The 23,046-nt window shown below is 42.6% G+C and overlaps 1 protein-coding gene across 1 annotated transcript; it reads right to left on the bottom strand.

Annotated features, from left to right (window-relative positions):
• Positions 1-463: 463 nt before the first annotated feature.
• CD28 (CD28 molecule) lies at positions 464-15,001 on the bottom strand. Its single transcript, XM_073306517.1, has 4 exons — positions 14,830-15,001; positions 8,031-8,390; positions 7,633-7,751; positions 464-3,949 (listed from the first exon to the last, which is right to left on the bottom strand). The coding sequence occupies exons 1-4, from the start codon at positions 14,882-14,884 to the stop codon at positions 3,809-3,811; spliced, it is 675 nt and encodes a 224-aa protein (XP_073162618.1). The 5' UTR covers positions 14,885-15,001; the 3' UTR covers positions 464-3,808.
• Between the last annotated feature and the right edge of the window lie 8,045 nt (positions 15,002-23,046).

Here is a 23,046-nt window from a genome sequence, read left to right as displayed (position 1 = left end):
AGATACAATAGCCCTTTAGTGCCCTGCACATCACCAGTGGTCGATAAAACTGGTATTTCAGCCACATAAAATGCATTCCCAACAGCCTGTAATTTATGGCCCCACGATACTTTACTATTATGTTGATGTCCTTTTCAACACAACATCAGGGCTCATGCACTTTCCTTCCCCGTCCTCCCACACATGTATACTTTTGTTGTGTCTTCATTAGTTGTGCCCCTTTTTTGGTCACCCACATGAATTAACGTTTGTTTGGAAACGGGCCCGTAGCGTTCCAGTGTGTAAATATTGAGGATGGGTTTACTTGTTTATCAAATACTTACTGAATACATGAAGTACAAAGCACTGTGCATTAGAATACTACACGGCTACTGTCTGTACATGTAAACTGAAATCCAATGAAGTGTTAGTGGAGAGAAAACAAATAATATTAACAATTGCATTAAGAAGTAACACTTGTCTTTTACTGTCAGGCCTTACAACGTATTCAAAATTTAATTTACAGCATCTATTTAACAGTTTTAAAAGAAGATTATAAAAGTACAGTAAAAACTCCAAGGCATGGGGACACAATGAAATATACACGCTTCTCGCGTCTGGAAATGCATATGCAATTTTAAACCAGAAATTTTTGCCCCTGTGTATTTTTGCTTTCTGTACATATTTGTCTGCTATACTTGTGCCAGAGTAGAAGACGTTATTTTCACAGTATATTCTGATTGCAGCACTCTGTTAAATTACAGGATGAAATCCTTGGCAGTGATTTGTGGCTCAGAAGGTCAGTAAGATGACGCAGTCAGTGATTATATGATGATATCCATAAAATTGCCATGGAGGACTCACATATGAGTTCTGCTGCAGGGGAGTAAGGAATCTCCTTACTCCGCTGCACAGGCCACCCAAATTGCTAGGCCCTAGACAGTGGGGCAGGTAGCTGCCACTGACCTGCCATTCCCCCCATCCATGAAGGGAGTGGACAGACTGAGAAGGCAGGGGGTGGGCAGCGCTTTGGCTCCACCCCTCCCAAGGCACCAGCCACTGCACTGGAACTAGGTCAGAGAGACAAAGTAGGCTGTGGCAGCAAAAGGAGCGGCACCGCTCACTTCTCCCATGGCACAAGGAAGAAGCAGGGCCCAGACTGTGACGCTCAGCATCTCAGCACAGTTCCTGCTTTGCGCTCGGGACAATGGAGTTACCTGCTTCCGCCAGGGATACAACTCCAGCCCAGAAAGGGAAGAAGGAAAAGCCCCGTTAGGTCTTCCTATGAACTCCCTTATTAACACAAGATTATTCCCTGGGGCATACTCAAGCACTTAACCCTGCACAGTTTTCAATTAGATAGGATGGAATTAAGTCTGATCAGAATGATTTTCTGACAGGAAATGCAATTTCTGCAAAAATATTTTCGGTAGGAAAATTTCAGTTTTCCTGAATTTCTGATTTTTTCCCTTCACTTTGGAACCCAAATCAAAATACTGAGCTCAGGGTTGGTTCAACCTCAGTTGGAATATTTCCATTTATTAAACTGACCAGAAATGTTTCATTCTGAGTCAGTTCAAAATTAAACTGCATTTTCCTATTTTGCTGCATTGGCTCATGGGACTCGGAGTTTGCCTCCAGCCTCCGCTCCACCCAATGGATTGGACTCCCAGGCCTGACTATATTTCCCATGATGCAACACTGTCTCCTCTCTGACCAAGCTGAGTAGTCTGCCATGGGACTCACATTACTGCAGTTGTATCATGGGAAATGTAGTCCAGCCAGAGAGCCTGGTCCATAGTTGAGAACAAGAGCATCAGACTCCTGAACTAAATTCCCATGAGGCAATGTGGCTCTGTAAGAAAATGCAGTTTAATGTTGAACTGACTAAAACTATGCATTTCCAGTCAGATCAACAAAATTAAATGAAACATTTTGAGTCAGGAATGTCAAAACATTGCATTTCTATTGAAAATGTTGACTTGGACTGTTTCACCATTTCTGAATCAAAATTTTTTGGAATTTCTGTTTTGTGAAAAAATTTGGTATTTCAGATTTTTGTCCTTCTTCTTCATATGGCTGATGTGTAGCTATAGAGCAACAACTATAACTTTACATTTAGGTGGTTGTCAGGTAATTGCATCAAGAGTGGCGGAGTATATTGCTGTGATGCCTCCTCTGTATTTGTGAATCAGGCATTGAATTGTTTTATGTTCCATGGACTGTTCTGGGTGACCTCAATTGCACACTGGAGAGTTTTTAATGTTCCATTAGTGAATCAAGTATCCGCATCTGCCATGGTTTGTGCAGAGGTGGTTTAGGGTTGCCCATAAGCTTTGTGGAAGATCGAAGCCAGGGATCTTTTTGTTCTGGTTCAAGACGAAAACAAAATGTAGAATTATCAGAATTTTCACACGGACATAAATTCTGTCTTTTGCTCAGCTCTAGAAGGAATGGAGAGAACCAGTAAAGGAACCTCTTCTTCTAAGCTTGAGAGTAGCTTTTGTGTTGAGCTGACCCTACTGCAGTTTGGGAGTCATCATTAAAGGCAACATGCCACATGAAAATCAGTGAACGAGTTTTATTCTAGCCCTTGTTTTACTCCTCCATGGAACATGCCAAGAGAAAAGTCTATATAAGAACAGTAAGCCCCAGTTAGAGCCTGATCCTTCAAGGTACTGAACAGCTCCTGCAAAGTGCTGAGCTTTCAGTTCCTCTTGACTGCAGTGGGAGTTGAGGGAGTTCATAGGGTGTTTAGGAGCAAATTTTCAAATGATCTGATCACTCAGCATTGTGGCCAGATTTTAAAAAAAGCTCAGCTGCTATGTAGGCACCAGACTACATGGACAGATTTTCAGGAGATGTTGTGTGCACACTGGGTTCTCAGCTCAGCTAAAAATCGGTCCCCGATAGTGTGTGCTGAGCACTCAAAAATCTGGCCCGCTTTTGAAAATCAGCCCTCAGTAAGCTCTAATGAGGATTTTATCACCTGCTTCTCCTATGACTTTGGCCAAGCCCTGGTGTTTCCTTGTTGTAGGCCAACATAATGCAAAATGGTTCTCTTCATGATGACTGCAGATCTTTCTTCGTCCCCTGTTGTTCCAGACCTGCCTTGCAGGTTGATTGCCTTCTCACTGTATGAAATTGTTTCATAGGGGGTCCTCTCCCCTTACAAATATTACACAGTTACCAGTTTAAGAACTTAAGAATCACACATTTAATGTATAGTGGATTTCAAGTGTGCTAGATCTGTCATTACAGCCCACCTGTGGAATAATCTAATGGTCCACATGGCTCGCAGCTGACTTTTCCCTTCAGCTGAAACCCTCCCCTATTCTTTTAAGCATATGTTTGGAACTTGAAACTGCGTTCTCCTCTTTGAAGTGAGAGGGGATCAATTTTTGCATCAACAGTTTGCTTGGTACCATATTTAATGGTAACCAACTAGGGCTGTGATTCAGAGATTTATAATTCTTCAAGTCAAACATACTTCTAAGTAGAAATTAACGTTCAATATAAGGCAAAAGTGATTGGGAAAGCTCAGTAGTTGCAACAGTGAACAATATACCCTGTACTGGATCCAGTGTTATCTTTCTCCCTTACCCACCATCAAGCGTGAACATGAATTGTAGCTAGTTTTCAGCCATCAGCGAAAACAACCTGCTTTTACACAGCATCAATTAAAGTTTGACCGGTACTTGGTATGATGTAGAGATGTCATCAAATATAACAGATATGACAAACTAATGGCAGGCTGTCCTTTCACGTCCAAGTGCACACGGCAGAGTAAAAGCACACCAGGGGTATTAGCAGCTTGGTAAGCAGATAGTCATGGTTCCCAAGAACGGTATTCAGTGTGTATCCGAGTTGGCGCGTAGGGTTGGTAATGCTTATTCTTTGGGCCAGGAGGATGGCGTGGCGTCATGTTCATGTAGTCACTCGTCAGAATTCTGTTCCTCTTGTTTTTCCACTACAGGGGGGAAAGTATGAAAACATTTCTGCAATTAGTTTTTCCTCCACAGGCTAAATAATTTTTTTAAAGCCTTTGTGCAAGGAGTCCAGAGTGTTTGTTAAAGCTGCGTTCATAATGAATAAAGGACTTGATTCGTTTTTCCTCCTTTCCAAGTAATGAATTGTCCAAGCAGGTCATGATATTATCAAACATATTCACCACTCAGAATAATTCCCCAAGGCTTTTTCAGGAAAGCACTGAAGCAAGTGCCTAAAGTTAAATAAATTCATCTAAACAACAGCATGAGTAGTCGGATAAAATGTTCTGCGAAATTTTCCCTCCTCTCCTGTCAGTGGCCGAGCAGCTCACCTGCAGAGAAAGCTATACTATTAGAGAGATCTCCTGGTAGTGAATGCTGTAAACTAAGATTGTGTTCTAACTTCTCTTCTAACCACCTTCTTAGCTGGAGGAATGACTCAGCAGAAGTAAAGCAAGTGCAGTCAGCAAGGGGTTTTCCTAGCTTCTAACTAGAAAATTTTTAAAAATTGCTAATGTAAACAAAATAAGAGTGACAGAAAACTCCTCCTGCCTGTATGTAACCGTGAAGCCCTGTCCTCCATCTCTCAAACTATCTGCAGTCTGCTGGTTGAGGGGTGAAGGAAGCAGAGGTGAGGTTATTCTCATCTATCTGGCCCTGAGTACTATACCTCACACTCATTAATGGACTTCTGCCTCACAGTAACCTGTGCAGTAGGAAAGCACTGTCCCTATTTTGCAGATAGCAAACTGAGGCACAGAGTAGATTACGCGACTTGCCTGAAGTCAGAGAGGAAGTCTGTGGCTGAGCAAGCAACTGAACCCATGGCTTCTGCAGTCTAGCTCAGTGTCCTATCCTCTAGGCCATTATTCCTACCTAGGCTAATCCCTTGTGAATTAGCGACTGTGCAGTGGGCCTCCCTTCTATCACACCTTTATGGCTGTAACTTGCTAAAAACATCTTTTTGCTGAAATTTCTTGCATTTGAAATATTTTCAAAAGCTTGAGCAAAGTCTGTATTTTTTACTTGAGTAAGGCCTAAACATATAATTTTTCCAAAATACTTGTGACTCTTCTTGTGTGTGCATGCATGTGCCCACACGCACAAACACAATTCAATCTGCTCAGGTTTCCAAATGGCTCGACCTCACTGAAGGCCAGTCTACAGAACAATTTGCCTGAAAAGCATGTAAAGTGTGTATGTATGCCTATTTATATATACACACGTGAGAGAGGCCTTACATCTAGAGTTATAAGGAACTCAGCTGAGTAGTAAATGTCAGTTCTATAGAATAATATACATAAAGGTTAGTTACATATTTTATGCTGGTATTTTACTGTGGAGTTCCTCAGTTGTGTACTTCTGACTCTGCAGTAATTGAGGTGCACAGGGAAGCCAGTAGGAAGATTGGGGTTTCAGAGTTCTAATCTCCTTTTTTATTTTTTTTTTTTAAAAAAACACTCTTATATAAATATAATGTTAAGGAGATTATTTTCCCTTCTTTGAAGTGAAGAAATGTTAAATTTCATCTAGTGACAGGCACAGATGGAATATTTTGGATTACTAGCTTTACTGCTACATAATATTTTAGAACACACTGAGTGCAATTCTACCTTCAGATATGCATATGTTAATCTAACTTATCTGGATGGCAGTTGTACAGATATCCCTGGAGGTGCAAAATTGTGTTCGATATGTGCAACATGGGGGGAATTAAGGTTACTTTAACAACTTTAATATTTCCTGACTTTAAAAGGGTGATCAAGTTTCATTCATTCAAGCTTGGAAAAGTAAAATATATTACTTATCAACTGTGCACTGTGTATCTAAATTATTAGATACATACATGTGTGCTTGTACATGTATATAATCTATAACATTGATATATACTTGTGTGTGTGTGGATAGACAAATGTACAATTTTAAAATCCTCTAGCTAAGTCTGAGTTATTTTTGGCTTATTGAAATATTTAAGTAGCGTGAACAAATGCCTGACTGTACAAAGATGAAGGTGTAGGACTGATAGTTTTGGAGAGCAAAGCACTTTTTCTCAACAGAAGTCAAAAACTGTGTAAGAACACAGAATGAATTAGGGTTTGGCCTAGCTGAAACTGTCATTGTGGGTAGCTTTTTTGGACCCATAATCTTTATTAGCCAGCTCTATTTACATCCAACAGCACTGTAAGTATGTCAGCCCTCTGAATACATGTTATTCAGAGGATACCAGCAGCAGGTAAAAATGGATGAAGCAAGCACAGCACAGAATCAGAATGCTACACTGCCATTGTCCGTAGGAGTGTGTGTCATCTTAGTAAGAATCTGTATCTGAGATGTAAGAGCGAGAAAATCCAAACAGCAGAGAGAAAATTGTTCAGACTCAAACTTTTGGATCTGAAATGACAGTATTTCATCAAGGCACAGATGCTACATAGCAATTTCACCTATTGGTTGTACCATTTTAGCTTTCCTATGATAAAATCAGAGCAAATCTCCTCAGTGGGGGTGGGGGAGAAGAGAGCGTTTGCTGGCTTTAAATTTGTTAATGGCCATGCCTGATCCAGCTTGCATATCGTCAGGGATTCTCATTGCAATGAGCTTTGGGCCTCTGTATGACAATGCTGATGCAATTCAGTGACCTTGACTGGCAGTGGAACTGGGTTTCTCTACTCAAATGTAGGGTTTAATCTGAAGGAGGGGTCAGGGAATTGCAGGCAGATTACCTTGTAATTCATTGACAATATATATTTAAAAAGAGAGAGAGAGAGAGAGAGAGACTGGAAGGAGGAGAGTTCTCCTATATGGTCGCTATTCAAGCCTGCACATGAGTGAAATAATCTAGCTGTACTCTATACAATATGGGAATCAAACCCTGCCCCCACATCCATGCACAGAAGAGGACCTCGGCTGCCTCTACACCTGCATCTCCTTTCTCCCTGGCCCTGCAGATCTGTGTGTCCAATCAGGCAGAAGAGGATGGAGCCAGGGTGTGTCAGGGGTGTGTCATTGCTCCAGAGATATTTTAAAAGAAAAGATTCAGAGACAGCATTATCTTTCCTATGCCGCCCACTCCATGGTAAAGCAAGGGTAGTGGCCAGAGGGAGTCCAGTGGAGTCAGGCTACCAGGGAGGGTGGGGAAGAGGGAGAGTTGCTGCAGAGGCAAAAGAAAGCCCTATGGAAGGGCTTGGCTAACTGCTGAGCCAGAGGACCTGTGCATATTGTAGGTGGGCTCCATGGTCTGTCTCATCCTTCTAGAGAATAACCTAGGAAGTAGTTTACAAGGGGCTTCTTGCTGGTTTCCTGCCTCTGCCCCCTCTCCTGTTGGTTTTATTATGAGCGGGGACAGTCCAAGCCAGTGTTACTAGGGGCGGAATGTGTGAGAGCCTGGAGCTCTGACGCAGCCAAATCTCCAACTCAAGCCCCAGCCAGAGTTCTGCAGGGTTAGGACTCTGGTGTGGAGCCTTGTTACTGATGTGAGTGCAGTGGGCAGTCAGATTTTGTTCCCTGTGAATGGATGAGCAACCAGAGTGAAGAAACATCGCTGTTCTTAAACTGAAGATGCCAATAACTGTGGAAGGTGACTGTATAAGCTGGGCAAAAGCTGGTGGGTGGAAGGGTGGGGGTGTACCTGAGTCACATAAAGCAAGGAAAAAAACTCATTTCTTACCCAGCAGATAACAAACGCTGCAGTTATTAGCACACTGTAGAAAGCCAGAAATCCAAGAGTCACCACCAGAGCCCAGAAGGGTGTTGCAGATTCAATTTCTGGTGATTGGAGGAGCATCTCTTAAAGAAACAGAATAGAAAAAAACGTCAGAGAACATAAAAGCAGTAACTTTAATTTCCATTTATTGACTCCTTGCTCCAACACTCTTCTGTAAATGATGTGGCCATCAGAGGAAAGTGGCAGGTTGCCAGACCCATTATTTGGGGGAGGAGGAATTTTGCCTTTCACTGAGAAATAGTCATTACGTACCTGACAGGGAACCTCAATGCTGTGAGCTCTAACGTTAAGGTGTACATGTAAGGAAAAGGATATTGGACAATTATGATTTTGTGTCTTACCTGCCACATGAATGACAGTCCCGTTGCTCTTGTCATTGTAGATGTAAGGAGGTGGAAACATGACCTCAATTTTGCAGAAGTAAATATCTGTTTGGTCGGTATTCAGCTTCCAAAGACTGAAATTCACTTGCTTTGTATGGCTATCAACTGCCACAAGGCAGTTGAATTCTTTATTTGAATGATGGTTGTGGAAGGAACCATTCCAGGAAACAGAGCAGACTTCAACTGCTCTGTCTGTTCCTTTATTCAGTGATGCTCTGAATTCGTTCCCAGTTCCATTATAGGCATATTTGCAAGCCAAGGTAGCATTTTTATTAAATGCCATGATTCGAGGCGGCTGTTCCACCAAAATCTTGTTTTCTGGGAGGGAGGATGGAAAAAAACACTTATTTATAAAATACATTATATAATTTTAAAAAAATATCACATCCTGCTAGTGCAATTGCTCAACATACCGGTACCCACTGAGACTGCGTATCTACCAGTGTGATCAAGGGTATTTTGGATTACAAGTGTGACATTTAATACTGAAGCTCTAACTTCTGTCCCAGTTATAGACACACCAGTGTATTCATTCCTTAGCATAGAGTGTCCTCGTGGACACCACTAAGTTGAAATATATATTTAATATCTAGCTTACCAAGCAACAAAAAAAGAGGACCACTGTTATACATAGGCCTTCTGTTCCAAGAACAACCTTATCAAAGGGCAAATAGCTTGATGGTGTAACTGACCCCAGTTGGGCCATCACTGGAATTTGACTCTGATACCTTCAGCATGGCATGAGCCTCTACAACTTGAGTTAAAAAAAATTCCTCTCGCTAGGTGCTGTAGTAACCTCTTAACCTCTTAACCATCTTATGTGGACCTGCCATAAGATGGTGACAAAGAGTTAGTTCCATAGCATTTAGCACACTAATGGCCTGAAGATACACTTCCAATAGAGGCAGAATCCTACTTGATCTAACTGGCCTGATACATAAGAACGATGTGGTTTTTGTCTCCCACATCACTGGGGTCTCTCTGTACTACCAGGTGCCAAAAGGAGTTGAATCGCTGAAATGGACTGCATAGAAGGCTGCTTATTTAAGTGAGACTTACACTCTCTTGGAGAGCAGAGAAAAGAAGTGAGAGGGAGAACGACTCTCACCAACAGCAAAGCTTTCACAACAGTGCAGGTGTGTGACCACACAAGTCTTTGTGCAGATCTTTTACATTAGGCCTTTGTGGGCTCTATCCGGCCGAGCCATAGGCACAGTCACAGGGGATGCTGAGGGAGGAAACTGTTTCTGCCCCAGTTTATGTCCCCCTCCAATTTTCTGCTTCAAAACCTTCTATCCTTCTCCTCAACCTCTTAAAAGGGCTAGGGAATAAATGGAGTGGGGGCAAAGGTCCTTTCTAAGCTAGTGGGAGTCTAGAAGACCTTGTCCCCACTCGTCAAATGACTGATTGGAAGAAGAGAAATGGGTGGAGCACCAGTGGCTTAGCAGAAGAAGAGGTTCAGAAACTGCCCTCAGGAACTCTCTGTTCACTGGCCTAACAGCAATTGGAAAGCATCTGTTGAAAAGGATAGGGGGAGCAGCCGGAGATGGGGAGGAAGCATTGGGGGAGGGGGTAGAGCAAACATGGAGGACTTGGACGGAGAGAAACACACGCAGAGGAATCTGGGAAAGGAAGGGGCATGTTGGCCAGTAACTGATCTAGGGGTGGATAACAGAGACAACCTACCAACTGGCGTCTTGAATATATGTAAGACTGGTGCATCCCTACAGCCAGCATTAGTTCTTTGATTGCCAACTTAACTCACTACTGCAGAAGCTAGCCACTCTCCCACTCCAGGAACTGCTTGCTAGCCTCTGGTTTTTTTGTGTTCTCTGAGGAAGAAGAAAGAGAGCAGGCATTGCATACTGGCTTTGCAGAGCCCCCTCTCTAGCAAGAGAAGAATGCAAGGGAGAGGAAGATTCCAGTCATTTCTCCTGAGGCCCCTTGCTTCAGCTTGACTAGCACTGTGTGTACTAGTGCGGGGGAGACAAACTTATACATATTGCTGCAAACCTTGCCTGCTTTCCTGTGTCTGCAAAACCCAGGAGAGTGAGAAACTAACTTAGAGCAGGGAGTTCCCTTACGCTGGCAGAAAGTGGTCCAGATTTTGGATTCTGTCCCATTGTCCCAAGACAGCTGAGAGCACTATTTGGCTGTCTAAGGCCTTATCTTCACTAGGGGAATTAAATGTTTGGTTCATTTATCTGCTTTTGAAATGTGTTAGCTAATCTATTTTAATTAAGTTCTGTTTTAAAATATTTTTTCTCTGACTGTAGCCACGGTTTAACACCTTTTCCAAACATGGTAGCTGGAAGTGGTTCAACCTAGCAAGAAAATCAATACATGACCGGGGCTGGAGTGTGCAAGATGCTAGCAGAATTCTTTTATATATATCATGTTTGGGGCCTATGAATCCTACTGGGAGTGAGGATTGCCTAGTGTTTAGATAACTGGAGAACGAGGCGTTGCGGGTAACGTGTTCTTATTGGTAGCAGAATTGCGGTGGTGCCTAGAGGCCAGGGTCCATGCTGTACACATGTATAACAAGGAGCTGCTCCCTGCCCCAGTGAGCTCCCAATCTAAGTAAGTGTCCTTAATCAGAAACTTCCAAAAACATGAGCAGATTAGAGAAATGCCTGCAAAGCTGTCACAAACACTTATGAAGAAAAAACAGATCCTTTTGGCCAGCCCTGCTTAGGGGCAAAGGGGAACCCTCTGAAGTCTCATCACTGAGGCAAGCCCCTCAAGGCATTGTTTAGACGCTTCTAAGGAGCCTAGTAACCTTCCCTGGTGCTTTGCTGCCATAGGCTGGTCTCTAATCTCAGATGTGCGGTCTGTAACACCAAATATCTTGAACTCCCCTATTCAACTGCAGTATCGGATCATTTTTGCACCCGCAGCAATGTGTTGCTGACAATATGAGATTCAAATCTATTGGCCTTTCTACCCAAAATTATTTCCTGCTTTCTTGGCCATGCAGCCAAATTTGTGAGCCCTCCGATGCAGATTAGATGTTAGCATAGGTTCTTGTTCTTCATTAGCCAAGCATATGGAATACAAGATGCCTTAATAGCATGAGCAAAGTGTATTGCATGGGTCAGTGGATGAGGACTGTTTACAAATGTTTTGTTCAAGCTGAGAACCAGGGTTAGCTTTGTCAGGTGGCTCCGCTATATTAAATCACATCACCACCTAAACAGATTGAGCGGTTTTGTTCTTCATTATGTGGAACAAATTATTCCTCATGAAAGCTATGTGCATTGATGGGGGCATAATGCAAGCAAGCATTGTGTGACCTCAGCATGCAGCTCTACCAAAGCACCCAAGTCCCAGCCTCCGGCAATGCCTCTTATCCCTCTCTTGTGGTTCTCTCTGTTGGAGAAAATCAGTCATGCCAAAATGTATATTCGGTCCACAAGACAATAAGATTAGCCCATCAATCTCTCATGTCACCTGTGACCAGAACAGGATTTGAATAAATCCTCAACAGGAGCTGAATCTGGGCGAGTAAATAGAATTTGAACCTCGGTCTCTAAGAGGCTGGTGTACTAACACACTGCTGAAGCATAGTTCAAGTTTATCTTGCATTCATGAAAACACTTTTCTTATAAATGTCACTTGGGCTTTGTTAAAATGGTAAAACATTGAAACATTTAGTAGGTGTTTCCATTTGTGACTCGTTTCCCATAAATAGGGCTATGATTGCTATTTCCAAAGGCGATGTTCCGTTGTAAGTGCTACATAATAATAAACATCTATATAGAGCCATGACTGCACCTGACCTTACCCAGCCCAGAAAGCAACAGTTATGAGAAATCACTGTCTACAATTTCATAAAAGTCTTAAAGCCTGGGGTGGAACCACGCTCTGTAGCAAATTAAGCACATGCATAAGCTTTCGCAGGATCGGGGCCTTCAGTTTTATAAGCTACTGTTGCACATAGTCTGTGTAAGATCTCCTTGTCATAAAGCATTTCACAGCACATTCTTCATATTAAATTTATATTATAATAGAATTTAGGACTTTTCATCACGAAAAAATCTTAACCATCCTTAATAACTGTAAAACACTGACGTTCTGATCTCATACACCTTACGCAAGTAAAACTCCATTGAAGTCATTGTGGCCCAGGAAGAGAAACAGAGAAAACATAAAAGTAAGGAAGAATAATTGTTTTTCCAAAATTTTCCATGCATAGCCAGCAAGTGATTAAAAACATCCTGCGCTTGATTGGTAGACCAGAGAAGCAAATAATTTTATTCTCTCTTTTCTCCCATACAGTACTGATATTGAAAACAGTAGTTGTTTTGCCTTTGTTAGGAGTATGGGATGACGTTTGAACAGCTAAACTGTTGTTCTGCATAAACATAATAGAGAAAAGGCCCATTTGAATGCCTCGGGAAGGGAGGAAACTGAAGGGGGCTAAAAAACCTATAAACAGAAACATACGCAGATATGGTACCAAAAAAAAGCAATTCTGACTTTACCAATTTGTGCTGTTCAGCTACTTCCAGTCTTTTTTAAGATGCTCAGAAGGGTCTTTTCTCTGTTACTTTTGGGGTTTTTTATTGGCTAATTCAACCAGCTGTCTATGATATGCAGCTTCCCCTGAAATGAAACATCCTACTCTGATCCACTTCTCCTGATCATAAGAGTCTCATGCCCTTGCTAATCTCCCCTTCCTTACATTAAGTACTGTATGAAGAAAGGTAATAAATGCCAGGAGATGCACTACTGGTTTAGTTAAGCGCAATTTCTTAATTTGCAGGGCCCAGGGGTCTGTTTAACTTGTTCGAAGAAGAGGAAATGTGCTGATGTCATCCTAGTGCCTGGTAAACCACTGCTCACCTTGCATACACACCAGAGATCATTCTACAGACTAGTAACCTGGGTGGGTTACAGGTCGGTTTTTAACCCAGAAAAACCATGAGCCAGCAGATTTTCTGTAGTACAAGGATGGGATCATTTGCTACACCATATGTGGAGAACCCACCAGGATTGGTTATGAAACACACATTGCAGACAGAATATTCTAGCTGCCTCTTAAATTACAGTAAAATAATTACTCAGCCAGAAAGACAAGCAAGAAAAAAGTACCTTTCTGTCAACACTAATGCAAAGATTGTGATTCAGGTCAACATACAGCGTTCTCTGAGATAGTGTTGTAATACCATAATAATAATGGGACAGTCTTGTTGGCCTTAGTCAGGCAATGTTCTCATTGACTTTAATGGCCATTTGGATTATATAAGGACTGCAGCATTTGGCCCAACAATAATAATATCCATTTATTAAGCATCTCTGATCTGAGGATCTAAATATAAAGACAAGGTAGAGAAGAAACCTATGGCAAATGCTCATTTAAGCTCTCATCCTGCAAGCTCATACACGTGCTTAACTTTACACATTTGAGTAGTCCCTCTGAAACCAATGGGACTCCTCAAGTATTTAAAGTTAAGCAAGCATGCAAGTGTCTGTAGGATCTGGGCCAACGGCAGTGTGTCAGAGCATCATTAATATATACTGCAGTTCAAAGGATTTGCTTAAAGCTGCTGGCACCTCATTGATTATTCCCCCACTCCCACCCCCCACACTGTTCACCTACTCCTCTTGCTTATCCCCACTCCTAGAGTAATAATCATCTGTTTGTGACAACCCCATTGCCTGCTGTGGAAATAATTATGATGTTACAAACAGAGAATTATAATTTCAGAGGAGGAATAAGAAGCGGAAGCTGATGAACTCTGAAGCAATATCGATCTTGATTTCATGCAAATTACAATATCCTTAACCGGGAAAGAGAATTGCAGAAAAATGTAAGAACTGTTTCTAACTCCTTTTTTCTAATTCTTCTGCCAGGCAACAGCAGCAATGTAAGAATGGTCTACATGTGACTAGTTCTGTTAGGAGGACAGGTTTCTGTTCCTCTCTTTTCCTGTAAATATACAAATGCTGACATTTAGAGAAGAGCTGACAACATGAATTCACAGGCCAATGATTTCAGCAATACTTTGACTTGAGATTATCCTAGCAAAAACAATCATTCCCTGCCTTGCTTTGCATTCTACTATGTCCCCTTGAAAGATGTGGCAATTATGAAGCTACTAAAACTGCATAGGAGAGGTGATTACAAGACATAGAGTAAGCTAAGCAAGAACAACTGAAGATTTAAAACATTCAGTAACATTTTAAGATTCCCACATAGACATTTTTTGTTTTCAGAGGGAAATTGATTATTCAGTAGGGAGCAATAGTTTTTTTTTTTTAAACCAACCATCAACAACCCATTGATTGTCCTAGAAAAACCCCCTCTATTTTTATCCATTTTACATATTTGTTAATTCTCACTCAGTATTCTTAGGGCTCAGTCCTGCAGCCCTTTAGACAGGGTGAACTTTCAATGGAATATAGGCTGCACATTGGACACTCTGGAGGTGACAGAAACATATACACTGAAAGAAATGGAGTCATCAAAACAGTTTGGACCCTAAAATAAAGAGAACCCACCAAGGTAGCAGTAGTATGTTCAAAACTGATATATGCCAGGGGACAAATCCTGACTCCAAAAAATACCTAAAGAGAAGTCAAATAAAAAAGCTCTTAGGCTCCAATTTGGAGAAGATTGCAATTAAAAAAACAAAATAAAACAAAATCCATTTTATCAGCCTGCAGTAACTAATCACCTACATCAAAATACATTCTCCTGCATCTTAATGATGGTCCAGAAAAGTAAATGGAAAGGATCAAAATGGTTTACCTGTTACTTCAGCAGCTTGAATGAAGCTGAGAGCAGCGAGTATCCAGACTATCATGATGATAATGGTGGGCTGCAAATTTAGATGCCACCCCCACAAAGAAATCTGAAGAATGAACCACAAGCCAACCTGGTGGGGCTAGACTGTTCAGTCACTCACACATTCTCTCTCTCCTCTCCTTTCCCCCTCCAGAGCACTTGATCTACATACTGACTGAAACCACTGTGATGGCAACATTTCAAACCGGAAATTAAGTTGTTTGATGACTTCAGCTTTTTATCTTTAGGAAGTCTCGTCTCTGTTGCTTAAAAGGAAAGTTTGTCCTTGGTAAAACTGTATTATGCTAAAGGAAATGAAAGCCCACCTTCCAACATTCAACAGAGTGCCCCTTTTGGCTAGCCAGTGTTTGGGTGGGGACTTGTAGACCTGTTTCTGTTATGAGCAGAAATGGATGAAACAAGTCAGGTATATACACTTTGGTGCAATCCTGTTTATTTATAAATCCTGTACCCAAAGTCCAGTCTCACTGAACATAGTCAGTTAGAAACAAACAGCAAGTCATTCCCTTGCTTACTATTTCCAAGTCTGTCCCTCCAATGAGTTGTGTGCCAAGAAGCTCTGTTTCTCTGCCCGTTTGAAGGCCGCAGTAACAACTATTTCTCTTGCTGGATTCCTGCCTCTAATGCACACACAGCTTGCCAACAATGCCCTAGCATCTAGGTTTGCCCAGTTCAAAAGGAACCCTCTTACAGCTGAGCCTGGCTCAGGCTTTGCCAGATGACCCTGTGCCTATGGTAGTAGCCTCCTGTTGTTTCCGGCTATCGTGTCATAAAGGAGTATTTAACTGCTCCTTCCATTTAATCTGAAATAAGGGTCTGCGATTGTCTAATAGATCAAAGACCTGCTTGATGGCAGCCATTAATACCCTCCAGCATAATAGTAGCATGGTCAGGCTGTTCGAGATCTTTACTATTAAACTCTTTCCTGCACTCAAAAGGAACAAATCACAGAGCCAAACTCTACTATGGATGAATGTGTATGGCTCTCATTGACATCTATAGGAGGCGAACATCTGTATCCATGGGTAGAGTTTGGCCTACAATGCCTTGACTTCCCTCTCAAAACGCCATCAGAATGGACTTCAAGCTACAATATTTCACTATTTAGGGAGAGAGAGAGAGAGAGAGAGAGAGAGTATATTTTGGCAAAAAGTAACATAGTGCTATGCCTGTTCTCTTAAACAAACTGATTCCTGAGTTCATATTAAAGTTTACATTAAGCAGCTGACTTAGTATGCATTCTACCATCCTCCATAAAGAACGTCTGAAATTCCTTAGATGTGAATTTTGGAGTGTCCTGTCCTGTCCTGAGTGCACACCCCTCACTGTGGGCTGACAAATCCACACCCCCATGGCCCTACTGGGCATGCTCGAAGTGCAACACCAGTATAAGAGGGAGCAGCCTGGCTCAGTCTGGGCTGACTGCTGTAGGGGAAGGAGGTGTGTTGCTGGCTCCTGCTGAAGGCATGTGGGCACTTTACAATGCAGAGGCCAGCCAGCTGACAGCAACCCTCAACCCCCAGGCTCTGGACACTACCAAGGGAGAAGGAACCAGGGAAACTAGGAAGCCACAAGATGTGGCAAAGTGGGTAAGAAGTAACCCAGGGAGTCTTTGTGGGGAGTTGGTTGGACAACCAGAGACTAGCTTGGTGTGTTTTGGCTGGATCCCTGCTGAGCTGGTGGCAGGTAACCCTGCCACCAACAGGACTCTGGGTTGGGACCCACTGGAGAGGGAGGGCCTGGGTCCCCCATCCTGGCTGCTGACCAGCCTGGGGTGGCCGCTCATCCTGACAGTAACTGGCTGCTAGGCTGCACATCCTTGAGCCAGGGGCCAGTGACTGACTCTGGCTGCTAGGCCACACTGCCCTGAGCTGGGGGTGCACAGGCATGACTGCAGGCCTATCAAGACTCATGCCCTGCCCCAGGAGAGTACTTGACCCGCAACATGAAGACTGATGTCTGATCTGACATCTAAAGAGCGTGAACATGCAGAAAACAAATTTCTCAGTTACTTCTATGCTAGAGGTCATAATATTTAGAACCATTATCATCAGCTGTTATAATAAACACTTGCTTGTTTTTTCTCTGCAAATTAGATTGGAATCTTCTCTGTGGATGGCAAGATAGAATGGCAGGCATTTCATGGCACATACGTTGTGATGCACAGTGACTTAACTATTTCAGGGTGGTTTCCCTGTAATTCTGGCAGATATCGGGCTTGCAGGGATATTTATGTAGTCCTAAGGATACCCCACCATATACAATCTGCTGCCATTTATTTCATCGTCAATAGGGAGAGTGGTTTCCAACCAGGATTTTCTGAAAAATCAGGTTGTGGATTTTTCACTTTTGATAGCCGCTGGGGATGATAGTTCAACAGTGCTTCTTTGGTGTATAGATAGCATGCACCCAAGATCTCTTGGACGAGACGCTTCATTCAGAGCCCAGCTCTGTAATCTGGTAGCTAGTTCAGCTGCTCTACCCACTGCCAGTCCAAGAATTTTAACAAGAGGCTTGTGGTCTACAATCTGTGTGGAAACTCATGGAATTTCATGACACTAGACCCAGGCTTTTCTGTCTGAGCCCAGTTTTTTGTTTTTGGGAAAAATGAAAAACCCAAGTGTGATGTGTTCATCCTCCCCCCCCCGCCCTCATCGGGATGCCACCTGATGTGCTGCGGTCCCACTGGTTCCACCCATTCCACCAGCCTGGGTTTCTTCACCCTGTCCTAGCTGTGCCAGGCCCTCAAGCCTTCTCTAGCAACCACACAGGTAAGGCCACACCCAGCTGCAGATGGACACAGAGACACTTAGATTAGATCTGTTTGGGGGGAATCAGCTCAGGGAGTGCCCAGCATTCACATGCACACTTCCTTTGGGGTATAAACCCAAAATAATACTGTCTTGCGCTGTATAGAAAGATCCCCAGATATGAATTGCACAAACTGGGTTTTGAAATAAACAAGAAATAAGTTTATTAACTACAGAAGGTAAATTTTAAGTGATTATAAAGGATAGCAAACAAAACAAAGCAGATTACCAAGAAAATAAAACAAAACACACAAACAAAGCTTAATACACTCATGAAACAGGTTACAAATTGTAATTTCTCACCCTAAATGTTTTAGGCAAGTTGAAGAGTTTCTGTAGCTGAGAGTTCCAGTTATTTCTCTTTACAGACTGGACCCCTGTCTCAGCCTGGACTTCACCCCTGCCTTTCTCTTTCGGTGTTTTTTAGCAATCTTCCTTCTTGGACCGGGAGGCAATGAAGACGAGTCTTGATTGATTTACTCCCCAGCCTTAAATAGAATTTGCATAAGGCGGGAACCCTTTGTTTCCAGTGGAAAAATACCAGCAGTGTCCAAGGTGGTACTATGTACCAGGTGACATCATCAGATGACCCTGCAGTGTCAAAGCAACATCCCAGGAAGCTTCTCAGGAGATTAGTATCTCCAAAGTTCTATTGTCCTTCTTAAATGTCTCATTCAGGTTGATTGGCTACTGTCTGGTGGGGGTTCCCCCAAGGACACACACAGCTATAATTGTTACATAGTCAATATTCCTAACTTCAGATACAGAAATAAATCATGCATACAAATTGGGTAAACACATTCAGTAGATCATAACCTTTCCAATGATACCTCATATGACCCATCTTGCATAAAATGTATCTTAGTTATGCCATATTCATATCATAACAATATTTCTAATGAAGAATATAGGGTGTAACATCACACCAAGAGATGGTTTTTTTAGGTGAGATGACTAAACCAGTTCCTGTTGATCCTGTGTTACAGGCTAACAGGTATTGTAATTTGAGCTCAGAGTTTCTAACACCGTTGAACATCTCAGTGAATTCTTGGTCTCCCTAAATGCGTTGTTAACTAATATTGGTCTCGTCTTGCAAAATTGTGCCATCCTATCACTGGTACAGGCAGATGAGCCTGCACACTTTGTATCAGACCCAATCCAGGCCCAAACACATCAATGTACTGTACACATGATGTTGCCTGGATATTGGATACTTTCTATACTTGGAATCAATGCAGACAAAGGTGATTTAACCTATAATGGCTCCAACACTGATGGAATTGACCCCTTTGTCAAAATCAGATTTGAACTGTGTTGTTTAACACAACATTCTGCTTTTACCTTAATTTTTCCCAAAGCTGAAGTCTCTGTCTTGTGCACACTGGGTAAAAGGTGCCATTAGGCACATCCCTAGGTGCGGGAATGTTGGCGAACCCCTGGGTGAGTGCAGGATGGGGTTGTGCCTTAGAAAGTACTATCCCTTCCCTGGTGCACAGTGGGAATGCACAGCCTGCCCTTTCTGCTGTTGGCTGTGGTTCAGCCATGGCCCTGTACCTACCTGCCCTCTTTTTTGTGCCCCTCATGACTCTTGGGATGGGGAAAGCATAGGGAACAGACCTTGAACAGTCCTGAGCACAGAGACGGTAGTTGTCCCTGACCCTTTTTGGAGGGGAGGGGGAGTAAGGCTCCTTGTCCCATTCCCCACTTTCCATTCCCCGCCTTCCCCAGTAGCACTCAGAAGGGTCAGGGCCAATCTGGCGCATAGTATTGGCTCTAAGTGCACTGTTACCAAATTGTGTTTGAGACAGTCCATATGCAATTTGAGAAACTGCATCCATAGCGTGCAGGCCCACACAACTGCCCAATGTATTATTTTCTCGGTGCTAACCAGCAGTTCCGGTGCTGCCTTTTCCAATTCCTCATGTTCTTCAGTGAGGTTTTTAGCACTGCCTAATGGCTTTCTGTTTGATCCCTGCTGTGGGGTCCAGTGTAAAGGGCATGCTCTTCAGCAAGCTCGCAGCATCCTCACTTCCAATCCACCTAGCCTTTAACAGGAGCACAAACCACTGTTCTGTTTCCAAGGACACACATCTTGCATTGGCTCCCTTTCTCCTCCAAACTGGGACCATGCTGTTCTAATCACTGGTTTTTAAACTGTTTACTTCTAAACACTTTAGAAACTTCCCTTTGTCACTTCAGCTCTGTGGTCCTTCTCCAAAGCCAAGGCTCCTCTGAAGGAGCGGAGGGGTTGTACAAGTGCTCAGGTCTGCTAGCTCAGGACAAACCACAGAAAAGCCTGTCAGAAAACATCTAGAAATGGCCCAGAATGACAAGTCTCTTTCTTTAATTTTCCCAGGTATTCAGACAGTGTTCCCCTTGTTAAGCAATAGCGAAAACATAGCTGGTAGTATTCTACAATAAAGTTAATTTTATGTCCTAAACCCATTTTTAACTCAGATTTCCATCTGACTAGGCCGTCTGGACTCTGTCTGGCAAATTCTGTTTGGAGTCACATCAGTGCAAATCTGGAGTCATTTTGCTAGTTTCAGTGGGGCTACTCCACATTTGCACTGCTGGAAATGAGAGTGTCGTTTGGTCCTGTATTGGGAGAGGTGAATGTTTCCTCTCCCCTGCAGTATAATGTCCTGGTCCCACTAAAATAAATGGGAATTTTGCTGTTGACTTCAGGGGCCACTGTCTTTTTCTTTGAGTAACTCCATGAGACATAAAATACCACTCCAGATGTTCAGCACAAAGCTGAAAATGCTGTTCATTTTCATCAGAAAAGTCCCCTGCTACACCAATAATGGCTGGGACTGGGTTTTTTGGCAACTTTCTGAATTTCCTCTCTTGTGGATGTGATCCACTGTGATTCCTCTGAGACTAAATCAGGCACCTTTTAAACAATCCCAAGAAATCATAGAATCATAGAATATTAGGTTTGGAAGAGACCTCAGGAGGTCATCTAGTCCCATCCCCTGCTCAAAGCAGGACCAACACCCACTAAATCATCCCAGCCAGGGCTTTGTCAAAGTGGGCCTTAAAAACCTCTAAAGATGGAGATTCCACCACCTCCCTAGGTAACCCATTCCAGTGCTTCACCACCCTCCTAGTGAAATAGTTTTTCCTGATATCCAACCTAGACCTCTCCCACTGCAACTTGAGACCAGTGCTCCTTGTTCTGTCATCTGCCACTACTGAGAACAACCTAGCTCCATCCTCTTTGGAACCCCCCTTCAGGTAGTTGACGGCTGCTATCAAATCTCCTCTCACTCTTCTCTTCTGTAGACTAAATAATCCTAGTTCCCTCAGCCTCTCCTCGTAAGTCCTAGCCAGAGGATCACTTTACCCGTTGTGTGAAGAAGAATCAGGAAGCACTGACTTGGGGTCTCCTCCAATGTTCAACTTCTATAAAGCACACAAAACAAACTCAAAAAATGGAGAGAACAAACTAGGAGCCTAATCTGTAAGGCTGGAGTCTAAACTGTAAATGGAGAGGTTCCCCTTGACTTCCATGGGAATTGCCCTGCACCCTAGCAGCTCTCAACATGCACTTCTACACGCTCTGTTCTCAGACTAATAAAAACACAGGGGCTTCCTAGAACATTAGTTGTGACATTATATTAGCATTAGCTTGTCCTACCCAGGTCAATCCAATAGGAAAACAGCAGGTCATCCAGATGCCCATATAACTTATGTGCATACACTGTGAAATCATTGACTTTTCAGTTACTGAACTAAACTATAATACTCTGCAAAGAATCTATTTAATATTGTCTTATGGAATCCACTTCCACCATATCATGATATGGATCATATGTGTCTGAGCTGTTGTTCATATGGACCTTATTCTGTTTATTTTGTTTAGTTGGCTAGTGCTCCGCTGATCAAGTAGATGGGCTCATTACACCACCTAAACAGCTCAAAACAACTTCATTCTTTCTAAGCAACTCTAAAGAGCTATTTGGTATGAATAGTGCTAGAGTGCATTTGTTAGTACTTTACCTTTCTTTTGCCTAAAAATCCTCAGTAGAAGGAGTGTGTGAATGTAACCACGCACTTTTTGAGAGAGAGAAAATGCATAGTAATATGGTGTGATATAAAGGGTTTGATGAAGGGTCACATTATTCATGAGGCACTGTATGAACTATACAAGTCCTCCCGCCAAAATGTCCACTCACTATGCAAGCTTGTGCTTACGGAGCACTTTGCATCTGGTGGTCTCAGAAGCATTTTACAAAGAGGAGTACATATAATTCTCCCATTTTACAGAGTGGGAGACAGGCAGAGTGACCATGGACAAGTCACCTCCCTGATGGTAAAGCCAAGAATAGAATTGATCTCCTGTGTTCCGGCCCATTCCCCTCTCCATGAGCTACACTGGCTTCCAATAAAACCATTGTAGCACACCTCTGTAAATATATTGTGTACACACATATTTTACAGAAAAAAATGTTACTAAATGTTTCAAAGTCCTTAAATGTATTGGGGTTATCTTTGCATTCTTCTATCTATATAGAGCCTTCAAAGAGAGGAAAATTGGAAATATATTAAAACACCTTTGAAATGTACCTCAAAGGAATGTAGCTGTCCAATACCCATTGACATCAAGGGTAAAATTTTCAGAAGCAATTTAAGTATTCATGACCTTAAATCCCACTGGCTCGCAATGACAGGTAGACTCCACGGTGCCTGTTACTTTTGAAAATGGACTTTAGGCTCCTGAGTCATGCAGGCATTTTTGAAAATCTGACCCGTTCTCAGGTTATGTCAAGGTTAAGGTTTTTATAGTAGTCCTGAATTAGCCACACTGCATAAATACAGGGGCAGAGCCTCAGCTGGTGTGAACTGTCAGAGCTCCATTGGCTTCAGTCAGGGCCAGCCCTAGACCAAATGGCACCCCAGGCTAGGAGCATCATGTGCCTTCTTATCTCTTGGGTTTCCTGAATTTTTTTAGGGTGTTTTTTTTTTTAATATATACAGCACCCATCTGACATACCTTCCCTATACAGCTCTCCCCCTGTTTACAAACTCAGGAACAAACAGTCCTCTTTATGAAGTCAGAATTTGTTGTGCAATACAATTACTGTCCCCTTTAAAGAAATATCTGTGGAGCTGGTAAACAGCCCAGCCTAATAATACAGTGGAACATTGTCCTTGGGATTACCTCATGCTGAGTGTCCCTCACAGGAAGTGATTATTTTGGTTGACACTAATAAAGAGTAACTTGTAGAATAAGCACTTTCACATGAGTTCTTCACCTGAAGACAGTGGCTTCCAAAGGCCTGGGCAAACCTAGATGATGTCCAAATTCAACAACTTTCTGCCAAAAGAGTGACCTTTTCTCAGA

This window comes from Lepidochelys kempii, chromosome 11 (genome assembly GCF_965140265.1).
Source record: "Lepidochelys kempii isolate rLepKem1 chromosome 11, rLepKem1.hap2, whole genome shotgun sequence".
NCBI lineage: Eukaryota > Metazoa > Chordata > Testudines > Cheloniidae > Lepidochelys > Lepidochelys kempii.
The sequence above is the reverse complement of the archived record's forward strand: the minus strand, read 5'-3'. Positions and strand labels throughout refer to the sequence as shown.

What these genes read in the sequence shown, in the direction of transcription:
- CD28 (XM_073306517.1), bottom strand. Translation starts at nt 14,884, where the DNA reads ATGATAGTCTGGATACTCGCTGCTCTCAGCTTCATTCAAGCTGCTGAA. An exon ending in TCAAGCTGCTGAAGTAACAG is followed by an intron (nt 8,391 to 14,829) that starts GTAAACCATTTT and finishes CCTCCCTCCCAG; the next exon opens with AAAACAAGATTTTGGTGGAA. An exon ending in GACTGTCATTCATGTGGCAG is followed by an intron (nt 7,752 to 8,030) that starts GTAAGACACAAA and finishes TGTTTCTTTAAG; the next exon opens with AGATGCTCCTCCAATCACCA.